This window comes from Plutella xylostella, chromosome 19 (genome assembly GCF_932276165.1).
Source record: "Plutella xylostella chromosome 19, ilPluXylo3.1, whole genome shotgun sequence".
Lineage (NCBI taxonomy): Eukaryota > Metazoa > Arthropoda > Insecta > Lepidoptera > Plutellidae > Plutella > Plutella xylostella.
The window spans coordinates 3189461-3212686 of record NC_063999.1 but is presented as its reverse complement, the minus strand read 5'-3'; the positions used below and the strand labels follow the sequence as shown (position 1 = coordinate 3212686).

Below are 23226 nucleotides of genomic sequence, written 5' to 3'. Positions count from 1 at the left end.
GTACAGTAATATGCATCAACAGGTAGGTAGGTAGGTACATTTCGTAAGGTTATTTGATAAATCGAATATACGAGAAAATACTAGGTGTAATTAGATAGATATTCCTAATTTGTAAAAAAACACTAAGGATGAAAGGAAGGAGAAACAACTATCTACCAAAACGTATCTAATATATATATAGTTATAACTCACTACATATATATTATATATTGTAGCGAGTTATAACAATTTCCAACATTATCCTAGCTAACAGTGAATTTATATTGATATTATAGCTAATAATACATAAAAATCGTAGTTAATCAATTAACTAAAATATTTTTGTGCACAATAATTTATATACTACTAGCTGTTCCCGCGCGCTTCGCTTCGCCTTAAAAAGTTTTCCCGTGGGAATTTTGGGATAAAAAGTAGCCTATGTTCTTTCCCAAGGTCTAGACCATATGTATACCAAATTTCATTCAAATCCGTTCAGTAGTTTTGGCGTGAAAGAGTAACAGACAGACAGACAGACAGACCGACAGACAGACAGACACAGTTACTTTCGCATTTATAATATTATAGTTAGGATAGTCTATATTATAAACGTACACTGTTTAAACCTATATAAGTAAATACTTCAACTTACTTTGATTTAGCAATATTTATTTGATATTTCTAATTGAACCAATGATTCCAGCCAACTGACTAAATTGGTTTCATTTTCGCGAGAATAAAATAACATTATTGGAATTGTTTTATCTCGTAACAAAAATCAGAAAACTGGGTACTGGCAACTTTACTTCTCTTCGGAGGGCTACTTGGCCGAAGGGATAGGTATAAAAAAAAACTATCATGCTGGTTAAGTTTTGTTTATTACCTTCCAATATCATAGAAATAGTTACATTGCTCTCGACGATACATTTAAAACTTTAGTGGTTTTTTATTCCCCTCAGTATGTGTCTGCTCAGAAGCACCCTGAGTGGATATTACAAGAACAATAAAACGTAGCCCACGCATAGTTTACCGCGTGGGCGCGCAATAATCTTCTTATATTGAAATATTATCTGAATTATATTTATTTGCGTACATAGTTTCTTTGGTATGTAAAACCTATGCAAAGTTACAAATCATTTCAAACAATCGCCGGAGCCGATAGTGGCAGTGGAGTTTCGTTTGCATATCAAAGTTAGTTTTTTGAGAGTGAATCTCGCTTTTAATGAACTCGTGAAAGAGATGTTTGTGAAACTGGACCAGTGATCTGACTATTTATTTAGTGTGTGTTTTTTATAAATATATCTGTGTTACAGTGCTAAGGTTTATGACTTTATTAATTTGTACAACGTTTATCTGGGTTTGACAATAAACAAATAATGTAGCTTTGTAGCTGTATAATTACGTATTTATTATTCACGCGGACAGTATTATAGCTTTGCTTGTGTATGTTATACTCTACCTCATTCGTTTATTAGTTATTGTTTCTAAAAGCATACCATAATTTTTAAACCTCTTCATATTAGTATATTCTAGTCAAAGTTATGACATCATTATTTTAAAACCATCTAGGTACAATAAATCATAAACTTTTTAGATACAACAACGTTGTAAGAAATATGGGTGGCCTTGCAACCTATATACTTGAACAAAACAAAGGCTTGCCAAAACTTACACGGTCACTGCTTACACGAGTTACTAAATAAATAAAAAGAACACACTTCTGTAACTAAAACCTCATAAGGAACATGTCTGTGGTCGAAATAAAAATAAACGAATAGAAATATTGTGTAGACACACTGCTATCGGACCCCAAAATAGGTAAATCGGAGCAGATATAGGTGTCGGACATATTTTTATCGTATACTTCTTAGATACAGAAATCAGACACAAGGCATATTGACCAGATGCAAGATACAAGTACGCACAGAAGTTTGCCCGGGATTCCAATACGTGACCCCAAGCTCCGAAAGCCCAAGTTTGAATCCACCTGACATCCACTGATGGAAGGTGCAAGCTACGCGGTATTCTTTTACTAAATATACTTACAATCCCGAGAAATGAAAAAGTTCCTGTGAGAAAATAACCAAATTACTTACTCCTAAACGGAATATTTTTTTTTTTTAAATAATAATATGTTCAAAACATTCCATTAATAAAATTTAAAGCATAATGAGGAACGGAACAGAACCTTCACACTTCAGCACGGGCCTGCCTAGTGAAGTGTGCAGACAACTTACTGCGATCTTATGATCCCACAAAATTGTAATTTCATTGTGTAATAAATAAATAAATAAAAATAAAGAATAGTAATAGCTTAATGAGGCCGTTTAACAGGAACAGGGCGTCAGAATATGACCAAGTAAAAACTTAACATTTTAATAATTTTTTTAATAATTTTTTTGAAAAAGCGCGTTGTCTGATTTTATGAGTGCATTTTTTTGCTCGTGAATGTAGTTTACTATGTATACATATATACATATATGTTGTCGCCTATACCGAGTGGAACAGGACAACAACGTGTCGATCAATAAGTGCTAACAATACCTGCACGTTCGTTTGAAAAATTGTTCGCGCGACTGCAGTTCTGTAGTTCCCGGCCGGAATATAGTTTTAGCTGGTTTTAGCGCGAACAGATAACTCGAAGCCTGAGTTCACTGGTACCAACACATACAGCATATATACACTCTACAGGGTGCTGCAAAAAGGATGTACTAAGCCGAAAGGGGGTGACTGAGGGGGTCATTCTGAACAACTTTTGTTCCAAGAGTTTTGGAAAATTGCGAAAAAAAATATTCCTTCACCATAATAAAAAAGTAACGTGTCGTCTATGGAAATGGAAATATTTTTTTCGTGAATTTTCAAAACTCGTAGAGCAAAAGTTGTTCAGGATGATCCCCCGAGTCACCCCCTTTCGGCTTAGCATACCCTTGGTGTATATCATGAAAGTAGAGACAAAAGGTGTAAGTATGATAATTGATAGACAGAAATCGAGTAGTAAGCTGGTTTACCCTTTCCGCTTACTATACCTACCACTTTTAATTGCAGTACTCTGAATAACATAAATTCAAATTCAAATTCAAATGGTTTAATCGACGTAAAATTTTACAATTATTTGTCGATAGTCATCTACCACCATTTCACAAAGGCCCCGTCATTGAGAAGGAAAGAAATGGCGAAAGAAACTCCTCGAGCATCTTTTCAACTTTTTCCTTATATCTATTACAATTTTTACTTATATCTAGTACCTACAATTTTACTTAAGTACCTATATCCATTTCATTTTTTCAATAGCCTTAGCTGAGGTGGACAAGACCACGCGTTTTTGTCGTTTAAATAATCATTTATACTATAGTAAGCTTTACTACATAATGTAGCTTTAACATAATTCTTAAATTTTTGCTCAGTAAGATTTATTGCTTCATTTGATAATTTATTATAAAAACGTATACAGTTCCCCATGAATGATGTGTTTGTTTTCGAAAGTCTGAGTGTGGGGAAAAGCAACTTATTTTTGTTTCTGGTCTCAATACCGTGAGTGGCTCCTACTTTACTAAATGAATTTAAGTTTTTACGAACATACATAATATTTTCATAGATATATTGGCATGGAACAGTTAGTATACCTATTTCCTTAAACGTATCTCTTAATGAAATTCTAGACCCTAATACATATATGGCTCGAATTGCTCGTTTTTGCAGAACAAAGATTTGATTAATGTCAGCCGCTCGTCCCCACAATAGAATTCCGTAAGACATAACACTATGAAAATAACTAAAATACACAAGCCTGGCTGTATCTACATCTGTTAACTGTCTAATGGTTCTAACCGCATAAGCTGCAGAACTCAATCTACCGGCTATCCTCTCAATATGGGGTCCCCATTGCAACTTTGGGTCAATTGTAATACCCAGGAATACCGTTTCATTTACTAACTCTAGCTTATCGTTATTCAATGTCAAATATGTCTCTACTTGTCTTACATTAGGCAAAGTGAATTTAATACATTTTGTTTTCTTGGAGTTAAGAGCTAAATTATTTACAGTGAACCAATTAGCAACTATGGAAAGAGCACTGTTTGCATTGTCAAAATTGACTTCTTGTCGCTTCAACTTAAATATAAGTGAAGTATCATCAGCAAACAGTACTATCTCACATAATTTATCTACCAAAAACGGTAAATCGTTAACATATACAAGAAACAAGAATGGTCCTAAAATCGAGCCTTGGGGAACACCCATACTGACAGGACAGCCAGCCGAACGCACTCCATTTATGTCAACTAGTTGAGTTCTGTTGCTCAAGTATGATTCCAATAATGCAAGAGCTTTGCCAGTTAGCCCATAATATTTAAGTTTCATAAGTAGAGTGGCATGATCCACACAATCAAATGCTTTCGATAGATCGCAAAATACACCCACAGCATCAAGACGCTCCTCCCAAGCACTAAATATGTGTTTGACCAACGCGACACCAGCGTCAGTTGTAGATCGACCTTTGGTGAAACCGAACTGTTGGTTATGGAGAAGGCCGTGAATACTAAAGTGCGAAAGCATTTGATGCAGCATAATTTTTTCAAATATTTTACTCAGTACTGGCAAAACTGATACAGGCCTAAAATTATTGGGATCATTTTTCTCACCAGATTTAAAAAGCGGTATTAGTTTACTAAGTTTCATCAAATCGGGGAATACACCGACCTCAATGCATCTGTTAAAAAGATTAGCCAAGTGGGGTGCTAGGATATCAATAACATGACTAATAACTTTAACGGACATGCCCCATAAATCTTCGGTCATTTTTAAATTTAATTCTTTATAAGTGCTAATTATAGTCTGTGTATTTATACCATGAAATTGAAAGTCGAGATCGCAAGGCGGTGCATTCCCTCTTAGCAAACGTTCAGCTTCAGCGCAAGATGAATCAAGGTTCTCAGTTGTAGCTATCGGTATACTACGGAAAAAATCTTCAAAGACGGAAGCCACTTCTTCACTAGATGAAACAATTTTATCATTAATTTTAAGTTCAAAATTTAAATCACGTGGTTTATTCTTCCCGGTTTCAGTATTAATGATATTCCATACGGTTTTAATCTTGTTATTAGAGTTTTTAATCTTTCTATTTATATAATCTGATTTAGCTTGGTGGCAAACGGCTTTGAATATCTTTGTATTTCTTTACATAATCTCTAAAGTTATCGTCATGAGTAAATGTACGCTGTTCATATATATACATATAGTATGATATCATTGGTTTAACGTATGTAATAATGGTCATGTGCATCAGATTAAACATATATTTCACCTAAAGTCTGTTTTTTATATCAGATATGAAATTGAGACATTCTGAACGGTTCATCAACAGTCAATTGTCCTACGATTATGATATCTGAGAAAACATACTTACTGGTGTCATCATCAGGACCCATCACGTCCCCAGTGCTGGGGCACGGGTCACCTTCCAATTAAGGAAGGGTTTAGGCCTAGTCCACCACGCTGGCCTAGTGCGGGTTGGTGGACCCCAACACAAGCAAGCTTGTGCTGAGAGAGTTGTCGGGTAAGTGGGCAACCCGACTGTCAGATGTTTTCAAGCTACCCGAAGTCCTCGAAAAACCGGTGTAAATAGCGCTAAATAGTCGAGCATTGTTGTAGAGCTGCGCGGGCGCATCTGGTCGGAGTATTTATAGCGGCGCGCAGCTGTAGAGTTGAAGTGACGAACGGAACTACTTTTACTTCTTTCTGTATGTAAATAACTTCTAACTGATGTTAAATTTAATATACTCGCGAGCAATGAAAAATTACCTCATGTCAATGGAGCTTTTGAATTTCTGACTTTTAGTTTAATATTTTCAAATAAACTATATGTAAACTATAAAAAATATAATACTATCTAGTTATACCTAGGTTCTAATATTATTTAGGGTTCACATCTGAATGTTTGTATTGAAAATCAGCCCTTACTGAAGCAGACAAGTACAAAATGCATTCTAATATACCCATTCAAAAACTTTAATAAAAATAATTTGATCAAAAATCAAATACTAAATTAAATATTTAAAAAAATGGGGTCGTTTGGTGTCGGTATTTTGTGAGTGAAACTTAGTCATTGGTCGCGAGTGTAGTTAGCAGAATTGACACTGTGTTTTTTAGACAACTCTCTCGCTACAAGAAACAATTGTACTGTGAGAGCCAAGATATTTGGCAACGTCGCGTCTCTGCTAGCATCGTCCATAGACTCTTGGCAGCTACACTACCCATTCTGTAAGTACTTACCGTATATGGTTCGGAGACATCGGAAATAATGATTGTGTATTGATTCATCGGTCCAAATGTGTACTTACCGAATTGAAGTAGATATGCATATCTTACTTCAGTACGATAGATGTTTCCTGAAGTATTTATAGGTGAAATACGTGCTAAAAACCCGTTATTTTTGAAATTTTATTTGTATCTCTCGTACGGTATGTCAATGACCCCGACGAACGTATGAAAAGTAATTATACTTATCGCATAACACATTCCATTCGACGGACAAAAAAGGGGCAGATCAAGTCAAAAAACCTCTTCAAGTCGACCACTACAAACACAAGTAAAAAACTTGGTTTTTGTAAAATCTGAGTTGTCAGCTTCCTTCATAACAATTTTCATCAAAATCCATTCAGTGTGTTTTTTGAGAAACTGCAACATACAGATGTATACCTTAATAACATTAGGGTGATTTTCGAACCATTATTTCAAACAGACAATCGTTCATGCCACATAATATTTACCATCCCTGCAACGAGCTTTCAGAAGAACTGAATATTCGCTAGAAATCGTTACACGTGCTACTCTGTGAATATCTAAATTTAGCTTAATAAGTTCGTTATTCAGTATTGCATTGAAATATGAGAATATTATTCATAGGAATACTAATAGAATAGGTTATAGTCACCCCTGCGGCGTATCGGTTTATTATGGCGAGTGTTCACAGTTTGCTAGTTTTGATCACACTCTACCCGAGTTGCAACGTGATGTACACTAAGTAACGAGCGAACAGTTTGTCTACTGGGAACGAATCGATCTAAAAAGTTTCAGCTGCCGATACACGGGTTTATTGTCGATGTAGATAAACGTCACTATATCGCGATTCGCCACAAATACGGCACCATGATTGGTGGTACGCGCATTGAAAGAGTTTACCGACGTCAATAACGAACCCGTGTAACGGCAGTAGGTACATCTACATTGATATTTTTGCAGGAAAAATACTAATAGGTAGGATCCCGAGGAAAATATAAATATTATAATAATTATAGCCAACAGATATTTCAAATCGTTCAGTAATTTGTGTCTCTATTTATTTTACTTAAAAATGTACCTACATGTCGTTCACTTATGGACATACCTACTTGCATAACTTACATAAATACTTGAGTAGTTTCATAATTGATTTTTTCTCCACATAAACCGTCCATGGCGATCCTAGCGATTATTATTATACCAGTAAGAAAGTACATTTCAGAGTATAATTGCATCGCTATTTACTTTGTACTTTAGACGACTTTGTTATCTAGAGCGAAGATTTCAACAATATCCCTGAGGCTAACTCGCCTTTCTGTTGAGAACAACTGAAGTCTGTTTGCTCTCAAAGCATTGACCCTTTTCAATTTTATTATTTGTTTATTTTTTGCATCATCCTTGCTTATATCAAACTTTACTAAATATGTGTTACTAAGGTCCACTTGCGTGGATCACAGGGTTAAAAATATAAACTCAGAGGTAACTAACTCAGGGTTAACTTTGTAAAATTTTAACCCGGACTTTTGATTGCGCTAATGGAAAATAACCCTGAGTTAGCTAACCTTACGTTTCTTTTTGCACTCTGTGAATCTATGTCCTAATGTTTTAATGTCATCCTATAAGCTGCGCCAGCTGTGCTAGCTGAAAATCAGCGCTGTGGCCTTATTTTCTACAGCACATGCTGAGCTGGTGCCTTTTGAAAAGCCGAACAGTAATCTTTATACAATTATTAAATAAAGAACTGAAGGGGACCCGATATATGCGAAAAAAACAATAAGTAGCATATTATGCTACTCCTAATTTCTGCGCAGTAAATTCCACCTGCTATAGTGCTGTATTTAGAATAGCGCTCAACATATCGCCGGCAACTTATGGAATATTTCTTTGCGTTGGGTATTGTTTTCAGATTGTTTCGGACTTTCGGACGGGCGATCGCGGAGAGAAGGCATTTTTATGTGCTTGCTTATTTATGTTGCATGTGTGTTGTTCCCACACGGTGGTCGTAAATAATATGCGCAAGACACAGCCCATAAATTACTAGTCCTTAGCCCGGACTGTAGCCAGACGGGTCATTCCATCTTTAGGCTGCGTTCCTATTAGTCAAACTGCACTCTACGGACTATACAGAATGTTCGGATACTACAGAGGAGCGCTGCAACGAAAACCAAGGCGCCTTCGCGCATCAGAATGTATTTAAGATACAACAAAATCATATGAAAGCAAGGAACATTAGTAGTACTAAAAGTATGAAAGTAATTGTCACTCATTAGAAGATTGAGTTATAGAGTGCATGCAAATGACTCCGTTTCCGTTACATGGCTTCTTTAGTTTAGATAAACTAGTTTATTGGACGTCCCTCCCACTTCACCGTATTTAATGAGTATTGCGATATAGTGACGTTTATCTATGAACGTCGATACGGCCTACCACCGGGTTTGGTGTGACTCTGAGATATATTTCAAGCTTATCCTGTGAGAAGAATATATTGTTTTCCAGACTCATTTTAAACAGTCGGGACGTGACCGATACTTTTGGAAAGCCGGACTGCCCGCAAAGTTTATTAGACTTGTAGCGAATAAATTTTAGGCAATTTATTCGTATACCCAATGCCGACATCGACTAGAAATAACTATAATATTTTTTAGGAACAGACGCGAATATATAAGAAGCATTAAGTATACAGTCACGTGCAATGAAAAAGTTCCACGTGTCACTGGAACTTTGATATTGGTCGTGAGTGCAATAGATTAATTTCGCATTGCGATCAAACTAAAAATGTACCAATTTCATACCATATCGTGATCATAAGTTGTGTAGGCAACTGCATCTCGGCAGCGATGACCTCTGCCTATTACAAATCATGAGTTTCAGGAATGAAACAGTGGTATGTGTGAATATTTACTCGTACGTTATTAGTTATTATTTATAGAGTAATGATTGCTTCGGAATGTCCGCCAGCGTAACCCCTGGCTGCTATATTTACCGTGGAAGCGGGAAGGAAGTGGCAATGACGCAATGGAATCTCTCCAATATCGCCTACATGTTTGTTTATGAATGAAACCGTGAAGTGTACGCGCTGTTGCTAGTACTGTGGCGCTTTTTGGCGCGAACGAACGGTGGATTTCTGCGCGTTTACCACTATGTATGTGCGAGAGTTATTATTTTTTAATTACTTCTGTGAGATCTATTTATACCGATAGCGTTCGTGGCTCAGGTAATATTAATTCATTTATGCGAGTACAAGGTATTAATGGACTGAAATACGTCATATTTTAAATGGACGGAGTGTAATTTGTTGTTTTATAAATAACTCGATCAGAAATTAGACTCAACCGAACGCGATGTCAGCTGTAGTCAAAATTCAAATGTTTGTTGTTTTTAACATAAGTTGTTTCATTGTTTCCTGTAGTTATTTACAACAACTAGTCCTGAGTGAGCTTTGTGCAAACTTTCTTAATAAGGCACGCCCGTCACTTTAAGTTCCCTTTGATCCTCCAATATTGGAATGCAAATTTGTGTTGTCCTGGTTAATGAACTAAATGGCAAAAGAAAATGTTTGTTTACAGAAAACAGTGTTATTTCCAAAAGAAATTGCTTTACAATATTATTATTTTCAGAATTAGCTTCAATGTTATTATTTTGAAACTATGTTTTAACGCCCTATGGAAAAAGAGGGGTTTTTAGGTTGAACGTGTCTGAAGATACTTAAATATTCTAACTATGTAAAACAAAAATAAACTCAATTTCATATATTTTACACACACTGGGCACTTCTGACTGACTTAACTTACCTGTATATACTTTAATTATTGGTTACCGTAGGTATATAGGCAGGTAGACAACCAACTGTACCCATATATCTATAGGCACATGACAAAACAACGTACGTCGCTGATGTTGACACTAATTAAATTATGTTTATCTGTCTTGTTACAGGTGCTGAGCTCCCGACGGCAAAAACAACAGCACCCCTATGATCACCAGTCACAACCGTGGAATTTAAATTTTAATACTAACAAGTGTAAATAGGTGTTTAGATAGATGTAAAAAATACAACAAAAAGAACTTTATAAATAACCGTATAAAATAAACCTGTAGCTAGCCTTTCCAATTACGCGGTAAGCCCACGCAGAGTGTTAAACAAAACAGCGGATGCTCAATAAAAATCGTTGCAATAAATTTTAAAAATAAATTTCCATCATGGTGTATTGAAAGCGTCATTTTAGTGTCCGCGAGGCGTGTGCAAGCGCTTTCGGTGCATCGTGGGCCGCTAAGATGTCGTCGCGGACGGGTCAGCGGGGGTCTTCCGTGGCCACCAGCCAGAGGAAGCACCGGTCCAGGTCCACCACCAGGTATGACCTGGAGAAGAAGCCCAAGAAGAAGGAGATGCGGGCGTCGGGCACCACCAGCCTCGTGTCCATCCCCAACACCATCAAATTGAGTATGCTGAACAGCGGCCTTATATCATTCGGTAAGTTCCACATTTAGTTATTAGCAACGTATTCAAAACCATCAGCTTACGGGACGTTGCAAAAGTGATATGTTTGGCTAAATGCAGGTGACTCACGAAACGATGGTCTCGTGACTCTTACTGCCAGTTTCTATATCTCTATCTATCCATAACTGGTAGTTACTTTCATACGATTTTGACATAATCAAAAGTAACAATCTGTCAAAATCGTATGAAAGTAACTACCAGTTATGGATAGATAGAGGTATAGAAACTGGCAGTTAATGTGGGGAATGGAATTCTTTTTCATGATTTTCTAAACTTCGGAAAACAAAAGTTCTAAAAACAGAATGACGTGACGTGACGGTCTGAGTCCTTACTTACCACCTTTTCATCACCCTGTATATAATTTTTGGAATTGTTTTTCCTAAGGCCTTGTGCAAAGTCTGGAAAGTTTCGCAGCAAAATTTGAATTCTTTCTTAATCTTTTAAACCTCGAACAGATGATGTCGTATTTGCCTCGAGGTTTTTCTGATTGTTCTGGGACACAAAGCTTTATTTTACAAATTGGAAAATGTTTTGCTTTCTTGATTAGATGCTTCTGTTATTTATTTAAGAAGGGACCTTTTTCGAACTTATAAAAAAACAAGTGAAAGCAGAACTCTCTTGCTAAAGGTTCCGTGCTATGGAAAAGTTCAACAGTCCATCTTATCATAATAGCTATGGTATTTAACTTTGGTCAATTCACTCAACATAATAAAAATTACTGTATTGTAGGAACATTATGTTGCTAATTAGGTGCTACAAAAACTCTTCTAGACACTAGACTAGACAGAAAGAGCCCCCCCTTATCCGGAGAGTAGTTTGTAAAAATTTACTCAGAATTTTTTGTATTTTTACGATGAATAAAAATATTTGACTTTGAGTTTCACTTTGACTTCCAAACACAATAAAAGTTCATTTATATTTTTTATAATAATAATTATAAGTTAAAAATAATTATTAATAATTTTATTATTAATGTACATTTGGGTGGAGTGCAACAGAAGAGCGCAACCTGTAAATATATATAGGCACAATTTTTCTATAAACACTTACTTATAAGTTTTTGTTATATTAATTATTTTTTGGAATACAGAGCTGCACAAGTGCACATGTTAAATTCTTAAGAAATAATATTGCTTTTTGACCGATACATTAGGGACTACAAAGGTGCCTACTGGTCTCCGTCCTACGGTACCTTAAAACAATCAATTATTCAGAACCGAAAATATTATGATTAACATAAATTAATTTACCCCGTCGGAATATAAAGCAAGCAAGCAAGTTTAAAATGATTAATTTCAATATGGTGTACTTCTTATAAATTTTAATATTAACAACTAAGTAAACACGTCACGAAACCATTTCTATTTTGCAAAAGAAGAATACCGAAGTAACAAAACATTTCACCGAATTATAATGCAAAATGATTTATTCATCGCTGTTTACTTTGGTGAGCGCCGCACATCGTAATAAAAATAAGCGTTGTCTTTTCGCTACAACGGTTATTTTACCGCGGGACCCTATGTAAGCGGTTTATCCTGTCTCCTACAGATCCGGGTCAAAGGATGGCTTCGGGTCGATTTGGTTGACCTTTTGTTGGTGTAGTTCTTTTGAAGTTCGCAATGATTTAAAAACTTAAGTCTTTTTACATATTTATTAGGTATATTTGTAGAGTTGGTACCCTAGTCAAAGTCACGGGCGTGGAAATTATGCCGGTATTTATTCTTCGTTTATTTAATTGTAACTTAAATTGAAAAAACAAAGACACAGAAACTTATTATGCTCGTCATTTGAAACTGTTAATTTCTATAAAGAAGTAAACATAGCTATCATGAATCTCCAATGGACGTCGTAAGTCAATAGTCGCTTAGCATATCGTACCCATTGCATTCCCTTTCGCCTTACTGTAGATGGATGATGCTAAAGTCGTACCTACCCACTTTAGCAACATCTACTTTATACACTGTTCTGTGTGAGTTCTATCTAATAAATACGGAATGCATGATGCTCCCAAGTTAATTTGACTAACCCTTGGGGGACACAGAACATGGCAGACTCGTGTGTATCACTCGGGGATAACGAAATTTAATCGCCTTGGGGTTAGGAATCGTGAGCTCAGAATAATAACGACCTCGTGCTAACAAAATATAAGATGTCCTTGTCGTATCCAGGCTCAAATACTTTTGTTTTATTTACTTTAGAATCATGTCTACATAATGCTCAAGACTATAATCTCGTAAGGAGTAGACAGAGGTGACTCGCAAGCGATTCTTACGAAGTTCACCCGCTTTTCGTTGTAAATTTGCATTCACTTAATATGACGCGAGCCGTATCGCCGCGTTTTAAATGACTATAATACACTTATGCTAATCTACAAGTGCAGGTTTCCTTACGATGTTTTCCTTCACCGTAAGAACCATAAACGTTAAATAATATTATATTCTCACGAGCAATGATGTTCCACCTGCAATTGCCATGTGGTATGTCACCTTTTCATTGCTCCCGAGTGTAGTATACTATACCTACTATCCTATTCAATACATTATGTAAAATTACACAAAAAAGTTCCATTGAGAAAATCATCAATACACACGCACTCACGCCTTGTACTAATGTACTCCCTTGCGGGGTAGGCAGAGGTGCATTGCTGCACCCACTTTTCGCCAGAGTGTTATGTTAGTCCCAATGTAATAGGGGGCGGGCCTATCGCCATTTTACGGACACATCCAAGACCCGGGAACAAATATCTGTGTTTAAACAAATATCTGCCCCAGCCGGGAATCGAACCCGGGACCATCGGCTCAGTAGTCAGGGTCACTAACCACTACGCCATTCGGTCGTCAGAAAATCATCAAATTACTCATAAACGGAAAAAACTAACTTAATGACGCCTTCTGCAATATTTAAGTACATTTAACGGCGCATCACAATATTGCCAACTAAAAACGTAAATATTTTGTTAAAATTTACAATTACTTAAATGTTTAAAAAAATTGGGGCCGTTTGGTGTCTGCATTTTGTAAGTGGAACTGTTTCTTTGCACGTGAGTGTATTTTTTCCTACTTGCCTAAATAATCTAAACCATAAATTATTTCTTACATTTTAGTGGTTTTTTGAAGTCGGTTTTAAATTTTTTTTAATTATTATATTATTTTATAGTTTTTAGTTTATTTGCAATAATTTTCAATCAAAAGTAAGGTGCAAATGATACCAAAAAGTCCTACTAATCAATACGAATCATTCAAGCCTAAACACGAAGTAGTTGCTATATACTATATACCGTTGAGGAGTTCCCCTGACTGCCTTCCGTTTCCATCATCAGATCAGCTCAAGGTCACCATCATATTTTTTTGTTATAAGAACTATATTTACGTTCTAAATTTCATTAGAATCGGTTACTAGATGCCCAAAATGGAAATTCATACCCTGTTTTTACCCCTTTACCCACCCTTGGCGGTGAACTAAAATTCTGAAAAAAAAATGGGACCACCTGGGAGCTCAATGCAATACAACAAAAAAAGAATTTTCAAAATCGGTCCATAAACGGCGGAGTAATCGGTGAACATACATAAAAAAAATATAAAAAAAAGATCCCGACGAATTGAGAACCTCCTCCTTTTTTTAAAGTCGGTTAAAAATGAATGACGTTATGGCGCTAATCATAAAACTGTTTATGCAGCGGTATTAAGCTCAAATCCAATTCGTACAGCGTTTAAGAACATGAGCACGTTGATGGCTTGATTACATCAAGGACGCTTTTAGCCAAAGCCTTGTGTGCCTCATCAATATCAGGGTGAATCGGATTATGTTTGCTTCAAGGTATACTATACTATGTATTTACCTTGCCTTATTATTCCTATCCAAGAAAAGCAAGATAAAAAATGCATAAGTTTTTTATTCATAATTAAGAGCGGTGGTAGCTCAGTCGGGTAAGCGCCCGCTTCTCACGCAAGAGATGCGGGTTCGATCCCAGCGCTGACATGTACCAATGAGTTCTTTTAACTTAAGTACAATGTTTACCATCGCTCTTACGGTGAAGGAAAACATCGTGAGGAAAGCTGCATATCTAGATTTAGCACATCTAGATATGTGAACCCACCAACCCGCAGTGGACCAGCGTGGTGGGAAATGGTCCAAGCTTAGGAAGGCAGTTTAGACCTTGGGGATATGCACAAAGGTTCCACTCGAGAGAGCCAGGTGCAGGTACTTACACCCCCACAGAGAATAGAATAGAATAGGATAGAATATTCATAATTAATTTTATAGTCCACTGCTGCACATAAGCCTCACCAAAGGAGAAGCAAAACACTCTGTCCTCTTCCTTCCTCATCCAACAACATATAAACCTCTAGGTTTACTTATTCTCAGAAACACTAGAGTTGGTTTAGGCTTTGTCTAAGCAGTCAAAGTTTTAGCCAGTCGTAGGTATAAATGACACATCTGTCAAGAATTTTATATGGAGATGACGTATAATTGATTAACCAATCTCGGTTGGTTAGATAACCGAAAATAGAGAAATTGGCACTTAAAGAGGCTTCTTTCGTTCCCCGGTTTAATGATAACTCGTGCGAAGAATCACGGAAACGGGAAAGTATGTGAGTTTTGTGTTATACTCGTATTTCTCTTTAATCCCGTTTTCAAGTGAAGCGCCGGTGGCTGCACGTGCCCCGTATACTATGTAGTCTGGGGGCTTATTGTATCACTCTCCTCTTATCATTATCGCTTTGGACGAAAATACTACTTTTTTGATTAAACAAAACACGAAAATAACAAGTTGGAACAGTAGAAATGACACAATAGGCGGCATTATCGCTTTAGATCTTTCCCTTTCTATTCTCATCGTGATGATTAAGGTGAAACATAAATATTTGTGTTAAAGTATAAGTGTTATATAATTATGTCCTAGTTTAGCTTTTTGTTTGTCACAGAAACGATAAGAGTAAGCTTTTAACAATGGACATCCGGTGTCAGATTCAAAGCGATAGGTATAACGTATAAATATACCTAACATCAGAGTTTTCCAATGTGGCTCTTGCACAATCCTGCTACTTCTTCTTCGCCAACAAAGCCATCATCCCAGAATGATGCGTCTGAGATTTCAACTTTCAGATCAGATTTTGGTTTTATATATTTAGAACTTTTTGGCTGAGAAGTGAAAGGGTATTGCGAAATTAAACATTATGTCAGAAACTTTGTTTTTCCCGGGAGCTTTGTCTTATCACTATGCATTTATACATAAGTACCACAAAGCAAATAAGTAAATACACATGCAACGATGATGGAGTCCCAGCGAAAATGGAATTCCATGTTAGATATTTTTAGAACATTTTCCCCAAAATATAATCTGATATTCCAACAGTGATAAAAATTCAGTTCAAACTGACCAGTTGTGCATTGCGAAGCCTCCTTTTGCAAAAAAAAAATTAATGGAATATAAACTAGTAAAAAAAAAGTTTCCGAAAACTGTGAATAGGTAGGTAGGTATTTATAAAACATTGGAAGCGATTCAAGTAAAAGAACCAAATACAATTTTCATGTTTAAAAAATATGTCTACAAAATGAGTTCTTCCAGTTCTAATAATAAAGTCGAGTTTCGAACATAGAATTTAACGCGTTAACTGTGCTTAATTTAAAACTCTTGCTTTCAGAAAATAGGCTACTGTAAAAAATGTCATATCTCTCAAAAATGTTTCATCGTAATTTGGGAGGGTAAATTCAGTTTCAGGAATATCCGTACCGCTTATTTTAACGAATTTCGCAAAATATTATAATACATTGCTTTTAGGTTAGTGTTGAAATTTTATAGAAAACCACACGGTTTCTCATGAAATATGTTAATGTTCGTGTTTTGTTCTAATGGACTTTAAGCCTATTTAATTATATAAGTGTTTATAAGTGTAAGTCTGTCTGTAAGTCACTAAGTATAAGTGTTTTTTAATTTATATATTTTTTTTATGGTTGCATGTTTAATGAATTTTAATTATGTGTTCTTTTTATGTATTACTTGCATGCTGGGAACACATATCTTTTGGAGTGTTAACTGTACCAGTTTTTTTTTTAATGTTGTGTTATTGCTAAATTGTTAACTCTCTGTATTGTGTTCCAATAAATAAATAATAATAATAAAATATAGTAAAACCACCACAAACGTCTATTATACTAGATACCACAAATTTCTATGAAAATCACGCGTGCCGAAAGTGTAGGAATTGACACTTAGCAACTAAAAATGGTAATATCTTGTTCAATATTTAAGTTAAATGTTTGAATAAATTGGGGTCGTTCGGTGTCTGCATTTTGTGAGTGGAACTTTTTCATTGCCCGTGAGTGTAATTTTGATTCTCTGACTCTGGTAAATATTTGATGTTAAAAAATAGAAAGTGTGTGTGTCTGTTAATAAATAATGTTATAATTTGTAACCATCCAAGTTTTCGATGGAGCCTTTTCAGTTTGAAACTAATGATGCCTTACAGGGTAATAAATTACGACTTATAAATGCCTCTTAAAAGCATTCTGTGTAAAACACAAAGCAAATTCGGGTGATAAATTAAAAAGGTGAAAGTCGATAAATTACAAGCGACGAGGTACTCGGAAGATTCCCAAGTTTTTCAATATAAATCTTGTGTCGATTAAGGCTCTTTTAACCCCGACACAAAAATAGAGTAGAAAGTTTTAAAAGTAGCTATAAAAAACTGTTCCATTTTTGATGACAAAGAGTTGTTTTAAGGATATTCTAGTAGCTCACTTAGTGGCTATTAAGTTAGATGTTAGTTCTTAATGTTCTCATGGTATGCGAAAGTGAAATATGTATCATATTAAAGGGTTTTATAGAACTCGTATTCAATAGGCATGTCTTTTAACCAAATATAGATTGGAAGAGTGAATATTGGTACTAGTTTTTTTACATGTTATCAGAAGTAATCGATTTTTGTTTTATTTTGAGCTGAGATTGGTTCTAAAATACGAACTTCAATTATCGCTGCATATGGAGACTGCTGAAGTTATTTTAGATCTGTTATTCACAGAAAAATACCGTTTGTTTCCAATCCTTTTTCGAACCAATTTGTTTTTTAAGTTAACGTTCGTTAGGAACCCCGTTAATGGAAGAATGTATTCGTTTCCTTTTACGAATTGTACTCTATTTAAAAGCCTTATACGGCTTTTATCTGTGTTGTTAAAAGGTGCGTGGAAAGGCTTTTGTTTCTGCATTGTTTTTCGTGATTGGTACAGTCGAGTAAGTACCAAAAATACTTTTTTTTATATTTATCAGTTCTTTTTCATTATAAAAGGAATTAAAAAAAACTATTTGACTTCACTAACTCTTACCTAAAAATTAAATTCAAAATTAAACCGTTTAATAATTAATTTCATTTTATTAGGTTCTAATTTTATCACCTGACTAGCCTCGCATTGTATGCATAGTTTAATTTTTAATCAATCAAATCAACTTACATATTATGTTCACCAACATCTTTCCTCTTATGATATGAAGTATAATATATAGTAGATATATTTTTCATATATATATACATAAATGCACTCACGACTGTAATCCCCGAAGGGGTAGTCAGAGGCGGCTCACACAGCGAGCCACCCACTTTTCGCAGCACATTTGTACTCACGTGATACGTATCTATAGATATATATGTATATTATATCTAAGATATATTTTTCATATTAAGTAAAAATAATATATAAACTTGTACCAAAGATGATAATGTGCACATATCCCCTCCCCCGCCCCCCTTGCGCGAGTGGCCCGACGATGCGATGGGCGTCTTCTATTCACGGTGCTTGAGTGAAAGACCCTTATTTTTATTGTTACGAGCGACACTCGTCATGAAAATGTTATTTTCCCATTATTCTCGTGATATCTGTGTGAACCCAGTGTGAACGCGGGGACGTACCGATGGGACTGACACGTGGAAAAAATATCACATCGATTCCCTTTGTGTTTTCATACACTCACGGGCAAAAAGTTCCATTGACAAAATCACCGAGTTACTTCTAAACGGAAAAAGCTTACTTAATGACGCCTTCTGCAATGTTTAAGCACATTTTACGACGCATCAGAGTATTAACTACTAAAAACAAAAATATGATGTAAAAAAATCCTATTGTTTTTTTTTAAATGGGCCATTTCTTGTCTGCATTTTGTAAGTGGAACTGTTTCTTTGCACGTGAGTGTATTATGCTAGTTGAAATGATATACCATACAGTACCATATCGAGTTTTATTACCCACCATCTAAAATATAAACTAAATGTGGGTGACTAGGACGGTTCACATTCAAGTGAAACTAAAAATATTATTAATATTAAGTATATTACATATTTAAAACATATTATATATTATACCTACACATGGTTACTTAAATCAAGGAATTAAAAGTTTATAAATGATTAGATATTTTTAATTTGTTAGTAGGTACTTAAGTTTTACATTGGTTAAAATAAAAGTTATTATTAATATACAAATACATATTATTGATTTCATTGAATGATTTAAACATTTAATTTGAAGGCTAATTTACTCCTAATATTTTATTCCGAGAAAACTGGCCCGCTTTCATGAAAACCTTAGGGCCAGTTACCTACAACTTAAATTACGTACAAAGTGTAAACTCGCCCGCGGACTAAATATTTTGTGGGCGACTTGCCTCCCAAGCCTGGCTTGCAGATTATCTTTTGTCTACATGTATTCTAACTTTAAACTTGACCAATCCCAATGTTTCATATTCATGAAAACGTTTTAATACATTTAAATAAATGATATTATTCTATACGAGTGTCTGCTCTCCCGAGTTAGACTGGGCCGTTGCCTCCGCGAGGGAAGGGTCAAGAGCTCGTGACGTCACCAGCGGTTCGCTAATGTATAATATAACTACATATATATTTATACTCACGACTGTAATCTACGAAGGGGTAGTCAGAGATGACTCGGAAGCGAGTCACCCGGTTTTCGCTGTACATTTTACTCACGTGATAGATCGCGAGCCGTATCGCCGTTTTTGAATAAATACAATGCAGTTAGGGTACACAACACATCTATAATTTAGATGTGCAGGTTTTCTCTCGATGTACGTCATCCTTCACCGTCAGAGCACGTGGTATAATTGTATATATATTATTACAGCAAGGTAATAACATTAAAAACAGATGGCTGTGGGCTGTGCACATTGCTTTAAAACGTAATAACTGTTGACACAATAATTGTTGCATCGGATTTCGTGTTACTCTGAAAAACCAAAGATGCAAGCGTACTTTCACATACTACTAAAAATAATAACAATCCAGGCACAAAAAATCATATTTTTTCGCTGCATGAATAGTTTAGAGTTAAAAGCGAACGGGTATCTCTAACAGCCTTTATGCCAACGCAGTAGAGGTGATTATAGCAGCCACGTCACCGCTACTATTGCCCACGCCCAATCCCTGACATCCACAATATGTACACTTCGTACACATACCAACATCCTGTATGTACAAACTGTATACAAATACAGGGACGGATGCAAATGACCGAAGAAGAATTGTAAATTGATCAAAATATTGTCGGATTTCACACTCGGATCAAAGTCAAAGTCAAAGTCAAAATTTTTTATTCATCGTACAAATATAAAATTTTCTGATGAACGTCAATTTTTACAAATTACTCTCCGTTCGGATAAGGGGGGGCTCTTTCTGTCTAAGGAGAAGAACGGAGGCAAGAAACTCCTGAGCCATCTTTTCAAAAAAAGACTTAAAACTAGTTGGTATACAATACATATAAGCTTAATAATAATTATTATAATAATATGAGCAGAGCTAACTACTTATCACAGCCATGCATTAACGTCCTCTAAGTAATCATCAATTTTATAATAAGCTTTTTTACTGAGTTTCTCTTTAATGTAACACTTAAACTTATTCTCTGGCATTTGAGCAACTTCTGTTGGAAGCTTATTATAAAATCTAATACAGTACCCTAAAAACGATTTATTAACTTTCGCCAGACGCACCGCTGGAAAAGCCAGCTTATGCTTGTTCCTAGTATTAATGTCATGATTACTGCCAATTGTATCAAAAGTTGAAATATTCTTTCGTACATACATTAAATTGGCAAAAATGAACTGACATGGAACTGTAAGGATGTTAATTTCTTTAAATAGTTCTCTCAATGAATCCCTGGAACCAAGTTTATATATAGAGCGGATGGCTCTTTTCTGTAATACAAATATAGTTTCAATATCAGCGGCTCTACCCCAAAGCAAAATGCCATACGACAAATAGAGTAAGCCATTCTTCTTCTTATCGTTTGTATGTAACAAACACAAGAGCTGTTAGTTCAGGGTTTGGGACAACCTGGTGATAGGCATTAATTCACCCATTTCTACCCAAATCGAGGGTTTAATTTAATTTATCACCAAAGCCAATTAGATGCAAAAATGCACCTCTGATGTCTACCCCAGAAGGTAGAACTTACATGACGTTCACACGATTTAATTAAAGCTTTGGCTCCACAGCCGTCATGTTCAGTGGCTCACCTCTCGATCATCAAACACCCTGTATCTGCATTTCCCTGTACTGTCACCTAGTACTAGGTGGTATTAAAACCTCAATAGTAGTCATGGATGGTCGAGCATTGGACAGACGGATCGATCTACCGTCCACTGCCTTAATTGAATCTCCCCCTCCCCGCGCCCCCTTCCCCTGTGGGCAAATAATTCTGTCATCTCTATGTTTTGTTACGAAGCCCTGTGTGTGGAGAAATGATAATATTATTATTGAAGCTTGAGATTCTTGCATTATGTGTTTATGTGGTACTTTCAACTTAGGTACTTTATACAGCATATTACTTCTTAAACCCTACACGTTACAGATTTTGACTGGGGCTTTACCGTAGCGTGTGTAGGCGATTTCGATTTACATAATATATCTATTACCTACCTATTTCTGACCGGCTTTTTGTGTCTATTTTCCTCGTAAAAAAAGTCAGGCACTGATTGTCGGTCGTGTGCGGGCACCCTAAATGAGGCATTGCAATGGAAATACGATCAGTCATCCAGCACATTAACACTTTTGCTGCGGAACTTGCCCCATTCATCTCATAAGTTGCTAGGCGCGGCACAGTTCTCACAGCGAGGTAAGCTGATAACTTTCTCTGTAATCCTAGTACTTTCTAAACTGTACTCCATATTATGTCCGAATAGTAGATGTATACTTACTATAGAACAGCGGTGCCAAATATCTACTACGGTACCCTTCTCAGTTCTCCATTTGTTGTGGATCCCTAGTTTAGGACTTGAACTAATTACAGCTGTTATTACTATACCTACATTTTATTTGACCTAAATGTGTTTAGGTAATTGTGGTTCGAATGCGGAACCCCTGAGGGCCCCTCACGGGACCCTTGAGTTCTGTGGAACACTAATCGGGGACCGTAAGTACTATAGAATTATATCATATTGTAAGAGTAGGAACCTTTATAGCTTAACTTCAAAGAAAGATATAATAATCATTGTGATATCCACGTGTATGAAATGTATCTTTGCTGCATTATTCACAAGTTCACTACTGAATATCACATACACGCGCGAGTTACGTATTCAGGTTATGTATGTATGTAGCTGGAATTATCACAGCTATTCATATTTGTTTATGATCGTCATATTATCATAAACCTTCGCAACGCTTTAAAAGGTTTTTCCGTAGAAATGCCTGTCTTCCGTCGAGTTTATGTTTATATCCAAGTATGTGTTTATTTTTTATAAAAATCTAAAAAAGACAATTTAGGCAGTAGGTTAGGAGTCCGACCACGCTAGCTTTTGAAAAAGTTGGAAAAATATAGAACGAATACAACAGAATTTTTTTCACACACATCATCGCAGTAAGTAGGTACATATTCTACATATATTTAACAAATAAATCTGTCTTGAATAGGGCAAGTCTTCAGGAAAATGCCTTATGTACACGGAACATTCTTTTGACTTTGATGTAGACACAATCAGGAACTTCAAAGAGGATTTAGCTTTACTTGGGCTACTATCTGGAACCAGTGAGCATGTAAAATAAACAAACCACCTAATGAGTCCTTTAGTTATACCTTATACAGGAGGATTACGGGGTCTTACGGATGATCTCTGAATGAATTTTATTTTGTTACCGTAGTGTGGTACTGAACAACTTTACTGAGCTAAAAATGATATTTCCGGGTAGTATCAGGTTAACAGGTATTTTAAGTAACAATAACGGTTATCGCTGTATGATATAATATCTGATATTACGAGTATGATATCTGAATTTTATTATTACTAACCCACGTCTCTAGGAGTTGCTGTAAGAAGCTCGTAGATAGGTACTAAATAGCATTTAACATTATGTATTTATAAGTAGGTATCTACTGACAGAACTGACAAGCCATCATCAATTTTGGGTCCACGAAAACGCAATAGGCTTTTGGCTGAAACAAGAGCGGATCGAATCGGCTTACTCTAA

The 23226-nt window shown here is 35.8% G+C and overlaps 1 protein-coding gene across 3 annotated transcripts in view; it reads left to right on the top strand.

Annotated features, from left to right (window-relative positions):
- The window catches only part of LOC105383672 (receptor-type tyrosine-protein phosphatase kappa), a 128468-nt gene that overhangs the window by 60680 nt on the left and 44562 nt on the right, over positions 1–23226 (top strand). For 2 of the 3 annotated variants that reach the window (XM_048627876.1, XM_048627874.1), the window contains exon 3: positions 10192–10726. In XM_048627876.1, the coding sequence (XP_048483833.1) occupies positions 10531–10726 (196 nt within the window). In that variant the 5' untranslated portion in view covers positions 10192–10530. Of the gene's footprint in view, positions 1–9323; positions 9470–10191; positions 10727–23226 lie in introns of those variants that run through there. The other variant, XM_048627875.1, reaches the window with a different exon arrangement.